The 10,295-nt window shown below is 30.9% G+C and overlaps 2 protein-coding genes across 3 annotated transcripts; both read left to right on the top strand.

Moving 5' to 3' along the window:
• Nucleotides 1-328: 328 nt before the first annotated feature.
• Nucleotides 329-3,552, top strand: LOC140446893 (uncharacterized). Of its 2 annotated transcripts, none has more exons than XM_072539478.1 (6): nucleotides 329-521; nucleotides 614-1,817; nucleotides 1,895-2,161; nucleotides 2,217-2,289; nucleotides 2,341-2,992; nucleotides 3,123-3,552. In XM_072539478.1, exons 3-6 carry the CDS (start codon nucleotides 2,097-2,099, stop codon nucleotides 3,524-3,526), a joined length of 1,194 nt encoding a protein of 397 aa, XP_072395579.1. In that variant the 5' UTR covers nucleotides 329-521; nucleotides 614-1,817; nucleotides 1,895-2,096; the 3' UTR covers nucleotides 3,527-3,552. The 2 variants fall into 2 exon arrangements, with proteins under 2 accessions (XP_072395579.1, XP_072395578.1); XM_072539477.1 differs by having other exon boundaries at nucleotides 329-736; nucleotides 928-1,817.
• A 1,887-nt stretch (nucleotides 3,553-5,439) lies between these two features.
• Nucleotides 5,440-6,152, top strand: LOC140445635 (acyl-coenzyme A thioesterase 13-like). Its single transcript, XM_072537845.1, has one exon. It carries the CDS (start codon nucleotides 5,650-5,652, stop codon nucleotides 6,067-6,069), a length of 420 nt encoding a protein of 139 aa, XP_072393946.1. The 5' UTR covers nucleotides 5,440-5,649; the 3' UTR covers nucleotides 6,070-6,152.
• The last annotated feature ends 4,143 nt before the right edge of the window (nucleotides 6,153-10,295 follow it).

Below are 10,295 nucleotides of genomic sequence, written 5' to 3'. Positions count from 1 at the left end.
GGACAAAACAGAAGCATTTTAGTAGAACATCATACGTTCTAGAATCCTGATGCGGGCCGCGTTCTAGTTATTTTATATTGTATATCTTTTAATCACTATTGCTAAGTTCGGTCCTGTCTTACACGCTTACCAAGGAAAAATCATAAAACTTCTACTTTACAATTGAACTGGCAACACGGCATAGAATTTTTTTGATGAAGAATAGTTCAATACAAGGATCTAGGTACACCCCAGTAATATTGCCGGAAAGCTTCGCGCAAGCGCACTTTAAGGATTTGGTGTCAAGATTTTCTGTGCGAATTTTTTGTGTCAAATGTCAAATTCAAATTCATTTATTTTTGGAGTAGGTCTTAAGAGATTTCAGTTTTTTGTTGTTTTTCATATTATTTATTAATATAAGTAAGGCATTGGACATTGGGATTAGGATTTTGAACTCTGCAAAATGGTACATTGTGCTGAATGCAACGTGAGCTTTTCCAAAGCGTCCAATTTAAGGGCGCATGTAAAAAGAAAGCATCCAGGTAAGTACCAAATTTCTTTTCTTGGTAAGAACACAGGGCCAAACCTGACATAATTAGACAGTAAAGTTTTTACAAGTTATATATTCTTTTAGAAAAAATTGATATATTGGCGCCAAAGGTTAAAGGTGGACATGGGACTTTTATATGCGAAGAATGTAGGGCTACATTTGTAAAGCTTGGTAGTTTAAGAATGCATATACAACAAAAACATACAGGTAGAATACAAATTTTTTTTGCTATATACTCCTACTTAATTACAAGTCTCTTGAGTGGTGGAGAAATATGCCAAGACAGAGACAGGCTAAACAGTTCCCAATAGATCTGTAAAGGTTGCAGTGTGTCAGGCCATTAAACTACCTTATTATCTACCTGTCCTACTTACTTACTTATTTTGTTTAATTTTTAGAGAAATTGCAAGACTTAGTTCCTGCTAAGAAAAAATTTAATTGCAAACAATGTAATGCTGAGTTTGACATGTTTAAAAAATTAATTATCCACCAAAGATCACAGCAAGCAGTAATGAAAAAGGAACTAAAGTGTCCATTGTGTCAATTTACAGGACCATCCTCAAAATATCTGATTACCCATTACCAAACAGAACATTCCTTGACTGTTGCTAGTGAAACACTTATATTTCAAACATTCGATAAATTTCAGGAGTGGAAAATGACTACTGAAAAGCAAACTTTCTCCTCATTTGTAAATATGCATGGTTTTAAGAAGAGTATAAACTGCAAAAAAAATAAAATATACATGCCATAGATCAGGAAATATTAGAACAAGAGGGGAAAATATTAGATCTCTTAAAACACAAGGGAGTAACAAAATAAATGGGTATTGCCCTGCTGAAATGTGTGTGACAGTTAAGGCTACTAAATGTACAGTACAATTTTGTAATACTCATGTTGGACATAAATTACAAGAAGATATGGGGCATCTTTTTCTGTCAACATCAGATCGTCAAAATATTGCATCCAAAATAGCTGCAAAAATACCATTGCAGTCTATATTAGATGAAGTACGGGATTCAGTTACTAACTGTCAACTGGAGCGAACCCATTTACTTACAAACAAAGACCTGTACAATATTGAAAAAGCATTTAACCTAAACATATCTGCTATTCGTCATGCAAATGATGCCATTAGCGTTGATGCTTGGGTAAATGAGCTTTAAGTAAGTGGATCCATTCTATTTTATAAGCCACAAGAATGTTTATCCAATGAGTACCCTCAACTGAAGCAAGAAGATTTTTTGCTAATGATAATGACTGAAGGACAAAAGGAATTATTATTAAGGTTTGTTTTTTTTTTAAGTATCTTGACATATTTGTAAACTGTACTTCTACCTACATCTTTATAATTTATTTTTTAAGGTTTGGTGATGATTGTATTTGTATGGATGGAACCCATGGGCTAAATGGATATGGATTTGAGCTTCATACAATACTTGATAATCTCAGAGAAGGCTATCCAAGTGCATTTCTAATTTCTAATAGGAATGATGCTGAAATAATGAAAATCTTTTTTTCACGTGTTGAACAACAAATTGGGAAAAAAATTAAGCCTTGAGTCTTCATGTCAGATATGGCTGAAGCCTATTATAATGCTTGGTTACAAGTGATGCATCCTGCTGAATTTAGGTATACTTAATTTGTAGTTTTAGAATTTTTATTAAGTTTTTAATATTACTTTTAGACTTTATTGCTCTTGGCATGTAGATAGGGCTTGGCGAAAAAATTTACAAAAAGTCCTTAATAAGGAAAAAAAGGTAAAGATACTTAAATGTGCTTAAATATGACTTAAAACACGTATTTTTTAGATTCTCATTTACCAAATGCTTAGAATGTTATTGCAAGAAAGAGATATAGCCACTTTTAATATCTTAATTCAAAAATTTTTGGTGTTTTGCCAAGGAAGCCCAGAATTTGTAGAATTTGCTGACTATTTTCAACAACATTATGTAAATAAAGCAGAACATTGGGCATATTGCTTTAGACTCTTTAGTGGTCTTAATACTAACATGCATATAGAGAGGATGCATAGGACCATTAAACACATATATCTTAATGGAAAATATGTTAAAAGATTAGACAAAGCCATCAGTGCAATATTAAAGTTTGTGCGAGACAAAATTTTTGAAAGACTTATCATAGTTCATAAAGGGAAAGTGTGCACTAAATTATCTGAATTAAGACAAAGACATAAAACAAGTGAAATGCTGGATATAAGTAAAGTTGATGCAATAGATGTTGGTTGGATAGTGCCATCAGCTTCAAGTAATGAAATTTATGTTGTGGAAGAGTTACAGTCAGAATGTACATGCAAGCTTGAATGTAGTGAATGTGGTGTGTGTATTCACCGTTATACATGTGTAGACTGTAGTATTAAGTGGAATATGTGTAAACATATTCACTTAGTATGCAAGTTTAGACAGCAAAACCCAACAAATATTTGCAAAGAAGTATTATCAGGTGGGTAAACTTACAATTTTATTACGTTTTTTTTACAATAGTGCAGAATAAACCTTCTTATTTTTTTTGTAATAACATTTTGTACTTACCTAATCTCATATTCATATAACATAGTAAGGACACTTTTTAGATAAAATGATCATTGATGTAAATGAAGTTGACCAATCAGAAGAAACTACAAACCTTGTTATGGCACTGAGCACCAAAAAAAAGGAATCACAAGTTGTTTTTGAAGAACAAAAAAAACTTGCCCAAACTATCCAGGAACTTATTTTTAACACAAAAACACTGGAGGAAATTGAGGCCATTAAAACAATAGTTGCTCCTATACAACCAACCTTAGAAGCAATTCGAAATAATCAAGCTCATCGCAAATCATTCCCACTTCCAATGACTACTCCAGGTAACAAAAATATAGAACCTCAGAGACGATTATTTAAAACTAAGAAAGTTCTGAAAAAGAAGAAAATACTTTCAGTACCATCAGCTGATGAAATTGATAGTTTAGCGATGCAATTAATACACCCAAATTGACAATTATATAGGTAGGTATAATTATGGATGCCTATATATATATATATATATATATATATATATATATATATATATATATATATATATATACAGAAAACATTTCTTCTATATTTCTATATTTCTATATTTCTTCTATATACTATATACTATACTTTTTAAAATCAGTGGGTATAATAGGGCTACTGGCAAAACTTCCCACTATAATAAAAAAGTTAACGCGCCATTTATCCTACAGCAGTTCTCAAAACAATACTGTGGTGTGGAAATGGATAAATTTGTACATATCTGTTTTAATAAAATTTTAAGAAGTCTAAAGTGTGTTTTTATTTCACCTTTAACAAAAGTTTAATGTTCATATATAAAAGGGTACTTAGTAACTTCATGTAATTTTTAAGTTCTGAAGATATCAGTCCAAATTTCATTTTTTAACACATTCACAGAAAAGACTGCATATGTAGACACTTACTGTATATAAAGACTCTATGGATGAATATATTATGAATATATTTATTTTCTTTGTTGAATTAAACTTTTAATTTAATTTTAACGACATATGTCATCAGTAACAGAAAATACAATTCGAAGTTAGAAAATGGCCCCATATTGTACCAGTCTTTGAAATTATTAGATAAACAATTGTTGAAAGTATCAATAGTCATAATTTTGTTTATTGATTTTAAAAGACCAAATATACCAAACTAATTCAAATATAGAGCATCTCAAACAAAATTCAAGTGACTTGTAACAAAATTTCTCCAAGAGCTGAAAAATATCCAACAACAATTTATATAAAATGCAAAAGTTGCCTGATAAATACATAATGTGCCTTAATAGTAAATATGTATTGAGAAAAACCAAAGAGAAATCTCATTAAAAAAATGCAGTTACATCCTTTTTCTAGGGTATATATAATTCACAATAAATATTTGATTATTCAACTAATATTTTTTTGGAAAATACATGTACATGTAAACAACACTTAGGAATAAACATTATACAAAATGATGAAGCTACAATTAAAATCTAATCTAGGTGCTGTTTGTAAGCATTGGGCAATCCCCATAACACTTAAACTATATTAAAACAATTTAAGAGGAATTGGGTACTTAATAAGTTCTTATCTATAACAATCACATTGTGTAGTTTACCCTACACTAGAAATCAAAACAAAAATAAGTCAAATAAATTTAATTTACATTATGTGTTTTACATATTTTTTAATTTTGATACAAAATAAATTGGCACATTCACTTGAAGGGGTAGAATCAAACACCTTGGTACTTTTTAAATATTACATTAGCACATTAAATCAATATACCCACAAGTGTTAAACAGGAATATTGGCAAATCACAATTTTTCTCACCACTATAAACACAACAGATCATATTTTGATTATTGTCAGTAAAGGTGGCTTTTTCTCTAGATAGTTTAAAAAATAATTAGGTAGTTATTTTCATTGTGCTTGCTAGGTCCCTCAAAAAAAAGCTTTAGTCAGATTTCTGGCTCGTATAAAGACTAATTCCTGTAAATGTTGCATTTCGCTTATCAAACACCTTTTTACCCGACTAAAACCGCACACTGTCCCATTTTTATTTTTCCCCAAACTTTGAAGATAAGCTTTTCACTATTTTTAGGCCGGTCACAGGATTAACGTGATTTGGACTAGTCGTTACACAACTTTTATCATTACATTACTTTCTTGACTAACATAACAATAATTTTTTATGCAATCATAGATATTACATTCATATTCTAGTAGTTAAAAAAAATAAACTTTGAAGCAAAAAGAAAGGTTATGTTATTATTTATGTGTTCTATTCTACTGTTCGTGTTCCGTGTTCCGCATAATTTTTACTACACAAACATAACACCAAATGCCAAACTGCGCATGCGCGAAGCTTTCCGGCAGATATTACTGGGGTGTACCTAGATCCTTGTTAGTTCAATTAGTTTATACTAAAATTTTACAAAGATTATATCTAGTATCTAGTCAATTTCAATTCTACATTTTCCCATGTAGTTTAAGGTTTAATTACGCCTATATAGATAAAAACAGCGAGTTTTTGTTTTTCATCGCAGTAAATTAACACACCTGTGATTGTTTAAAATATTAAAACCTAAAATGTGTAAGTTTGAACTAAAACATCTCGTAAATATGTTAAAAGAAACCAAAGCATTTGAGCAATGTTTGAAAACCTTGAATATTGTATCGATGGGCAATGGCAAGTGTATCGCAGAATTGAAAGTTCTAGAGGAACATACAAATCCCATGGGAACTTTACATGGAGGACTCTCAGCTACTTTAGTGGATAGTGTTTCTAGTTATGGTCTATTTACACATGAGAAAGGGGCTGTTAAAAGCGTTTCTGTTAACATAAATGTGTCCTACATGGGTGGTGCAAAATTGGGCGAAGAGATAGTTATTGAATCAGATACTATCAAAGTAGGGAAAACTCTTGCTTTCTGTGAAGTTTTAATAAAAAATAAGGCAAATGGAAACGTTTTAGTAAAAGGTGAACATACCAAGTATTTAATGAGGTAACTTATTGATTGTATGTGTAGAATAATTTGTAGATATATTTTTGTTTTAATTTATTTGCTTGTTACATTAAACTGTTAAAATAATTCCAAGCTTATTATTTAAAATTCCTTATCATACTAAACCTAACAGGCAAACATAGATAATATTTTTTATTATACATTACATTGTACCTATGCTATATTTGTTTGACATTTCCTTATCATTTTCATAATTAAATAACTCCTGATTTAGTGGTTATGTGTAAAACATAGTTTATTTTGAGGTTTCTGGATATGTTTAACCAAATGTTTGAGAGTAATTTAAAATAATATTTGAAAAAACAATTTAGACAACTAAGACTAAGGAGAAATGACTAAGGTATTGGAAAAAATTAACAGGATCTCCAACATTTTACAGACAAAATCAATGATAACAGTATGAGATCAAAAGAATATGAGAAAATAAGTCAAACCAAGCAGTTATGTTAAATCTATTGTTAATTAAAATTGTAATACTACTAGATAAAAGTTTCTTCTTGATTTTTCAAGCAAATTTATTATAGACATATTTCCTAAGCTTTTTTAGTTCTAACTTTATGTACCTAAGTTTTATCTGCATATGTTTGACCTCTATGATTAATCCACATACCCCCATATAGTGGGGATAACCTGTGCTTGATGTGTACTAGTTTATATCGAACCAATCTTCCTTCTTCCACTTTGTTAATATAATCCGTTAATTGTTTTCTTTTTAAAATCCATTTATGAATGTCTTCAACTAAGACATCCATCTTCAATTTCTGATTTGTTGATCATCATCAGTATGGTTAGTGTAGATAAAATTACTACAGAACAGGGTTTTCCAATTGTTTTTTTGCATCAGTGTTCAAAGACCATAAATTTTAGAAAAATGCAGTTCTTTGTAATCAGTTGTGCCAAATGCCTAACAATCCCCAGTAAGATATTGATTAGTTATTTGAATTTGACATTTATCAGTACTTATTTGTTATTTTCCATTTGAAATAATTTTGAACAAGTAAAATTAGCAAATAGAAGAAAAAAAGCAGGTTTACCATATTGTTCACAGAAACAAAAGAAATCAATACAATGTTGGAAAAATAGTAGCAAAGCCAAGTGAGAGCAAATAAATATTCAAATACAGTAAAAAAACTTTTAAAACCAGATTACCTGAAAAACTAGAAACTAACCTTCATTTTAATCTGATTGGTAAGGGTAAGAACAGAAAGAAGTAAAAAGTCAGGGGCAATTGGACGTAGTTATGCAGAAAGCTACCAACCCTCAAAAGTAGAGTTTTGAGTAAATCGATATTAATCGTTTTTTTAACAGTAAATTAATAGTATATATTACAGCTTAATTAAAAAATTTAATTTTTTATTTTCATCTGGCAAAATATCTCATTTTTAACAAAGTAAAAGTAAAAGAAAAGTATTTTCTTCAATATTTTGAAAAATACAGCAATTTTTTTTTGGGGTTGGTTGCTTTCTGCATTATTATGTATTATTAAGAAAAAATAAAATTCGGAAGATCTATACAAAAGAAAAATCATTTATTGAAAAAAAAATCTATGAAACATCTTCAAGTTCAAAATCAAGACTAGCTACGTTATACCCATCGATATCTTCCTCAATGTTGTCATCTCCTTGTATTTTTTTGTAGTAATCTTGGCAGTCTGATGGGATAAGGTGCATCATCTCGTTCAGATTTGCAATTTTTTTGCAGCAATCATCTTACCATTGGGCCATAGCATACTCATTAAAAAAAGGTCTTCTATTTTACTTATTGTGCTGTTCCTTTCTTCCTTCTTTTTAATATCAATCTTATGTACAGGCGCGTCAAACGAATTGTGCTGAACAGTCAGCAAGAATGGTTCATCTTTTTTTAACATAATCGATCTTATTTTTAGCCAGTTTATTTTTTGTCTGTCGATGCTTGTTTTTCTGTTGACGATTTTTTTTTCGATCATATTGACACTCAAAAAATCACAGTTGTTCATTTCCGTTACCACAAAAGGTTTTTTTTCGACATTGTTTCATTACCTTTACATATTCGGAGGGCAAATACAATCTTTGCTGGTTTTTTAATGCCGACTCAATTTGAACAAAATCTGAATCATTGGGTAAAAAACTGTGGCCTGAACATAAAAATTTTAAAGTAATATCAGTCAAAGTAGATGATTCATGTAAGATAGCTTTTAACATAAGAGTTAACTTAATATTCCGGTTTTGACCGCCCCATGAATCACTCCAGAGAATGAGATGTTGGACGCCTTTTTCTATGTGAGCATTTATATGTTTAAGAATACCACAGTTGTATACCCAGAGCTGTCTTTTATAAAATACAATGTTTGTCGGTATTCTTGGTAAAGGTAATGTCTTCTCTAAATCGAATGTAAGGCATTCGTATTTTTCATTTTCTTTAGCCAACTGAAAGTCATGTCTTCTTAAATATTGAGCATTTTCTGTGTCTTTCAGGTGATTGGTATAATTTTTTTGGAATATTTCTTTTTTTCCGGGTCTATTTCATTATCAATTTGTATCTTCAACTTATCACACATATTACAGGTATCTTTTTTGAGTGTCTTGAATTTCAAATTAAATCGTTGGTAAAATATTTTTTTATAGGATGGCATGCTTACAGGTTTTTCGGTTTCTTGGCTATACAGCTCATACATTTTCTGTATTGTCATTTCCAGGGGCAAAAATTCAGCGCTTGTTTGTTCTCTACGATAGTGAGATTTATATTTTGGAATTTTCTTAATTTGTTTAATTACCTCCTGAATTTTGGCTTCTGGAAGTTTATTTTGCCCTCCTTGTTTAATACCTCTTTGGTCAGTCAAAGAAATTTCGCCTCTAAATTTCTTTAGAGCGGTATTAACTCTAAATGTTGTGATGTTAAATCTTTTAATATACATTTCACGGCATACCACTTTGTCTTGTATTTTATAGATCCTTGAAAATTTTCTTTTTTCTGGATTTCTACCATAAAGTCGTTTTTTCTGAAGCTGCTGTACTCCCGCTGCGATGGCGGGAGTACCTGGCATCATATGAGCCCAATGACCAAAATCTTTCAAACTCGACTTTTCGTATCTCGACAGGTACATGTTCGGCACATTTTAAAGTGCAATTACAATCGTAATTAAAATTTTTTTTGGTTTAATTTCTCTTCCTTTATGGTTGTAATATTGTTCATTGCTATTCCTGTTCTTTTTCATTTCTGTCCTGTTTTGATTGTCAAATTTCCGTTTTCTTCCTTTTTTTGGCCTTCCCTCGTAAACTTTATTTTCTAAGGTGGTGTCTGTTAAATCAGCAACGACATGATCTTGTTCTGAAAATTTTGGTTCATAATCTGAACTACAAGAATAATCACTTAAAGCTTCGTAATTGGGGTCGCGAATGGAGTCATCGTCATCCTCCGAACCACCTGGATGGTTTATTTCCAAATGAACATCTAAAATAAAAAATTAAACATCAATCATCAATCCCACAAAAGAAACATGTAATTTTCTTCCCATCAATCTTTTGAGTCAATACTTTCTCTTCCTCCCTGATAAAATGTTTGTTAATAGATCCACACTCCTTGATTAATTGGGCGTCTTTTGTTATAGTTACTTCCTTACTAGTACATGGAATTTGATTATTTGTAATAGTATCCGCTACATTTTCATTTGTTTGAGAGGAGTCTAGTCAGTAGCGCACCTAGAATTTGCCTCTGGGGGGGGGGGGGGTTTGATGTTTTGGGTTATGATGTTACCTCCATTTTGAGTCCTTAAAATGTGTAAGTAACAGTGTCGGAATAGGGTCCTGGGGGGGGGGGGGGTTTAACCCCCAAAACCCCCCCCTCGGTGCGCCACTGAGTCTAGTACTTTTTCAGTCCCTATTTCATTTAAACAACAAAAAATATATTACTAATTTTATTTAAAAAATATTGCTAAAATCTTACCTTGCTCTTGTTCTTTTTGTTGAAGCAGATTAAAAATCTGCCTAGTACGGGAACTAAACATGTTGTATCGCAAAATAACACTTTAGATTTATAAAATATCATTAAAAGACTTAAAATTTTGCTAATATCACGAGCCAAAATACACCAAACAACAATATTTTGAGGTTATGTGAAGATTCCATAATGCAGAAAACTACCAACCAACGCAGTTGCGTCAACAATTTCAGATTTTTATTTACGCAGAAGGCAACCAACCCACTTGGTCGCATTATATCACGATTGATACCA

Source organism: Diabrotica undecimpunctata, chromosome 7 (genome assembly GCF_040954645.1).
Source record: "Diabrotica undecimpunctata isolate CICGRU chromosome 7, icDiaUnde3, whole genome shotgun sequence".
Lineage (NCBI taxonomy): Eukaryota > Metazoa > Arthropoda > Insecta > Coleoptera > Chrysomelidae > Diabrotica > Diabrotica undecimpunctata.
The sequence above is the reverse complement of the archived record's forward strand: the minus strand, read 5'-3'. Positions and strand labels throughout refer to the sequence as shown.

Coding starts and splice junctions, on each gene's coding strand:
- LOC140446893 (XM_072539478.1), top strand. CDS start 2,097: ATGTCAGATATGGCTGAAGCCTATTATAATGCTTGGTTACAAGTGATG. Junction 2,290..2,340: donor TCCTTAATAAGGAAAAAAAG/GTAAAGATACTT, acceptor CGTATTTTTTAG/ATTCTCATTTACCAAATGCT. Junction 2,993..3,122: donor TTGCAAAGAAGTATTATCAG/GTGGGTAAACTT, acceptor GACACTTTTTAG/ATAAAATGATCATTGATGTA.
- LOC140445635 (XM_072537845.1), top strand. CDS start 5,650: ATGTGTAAGTTTGAACTAAAACATCTCGTAAATATGTTAAAAGAAACC.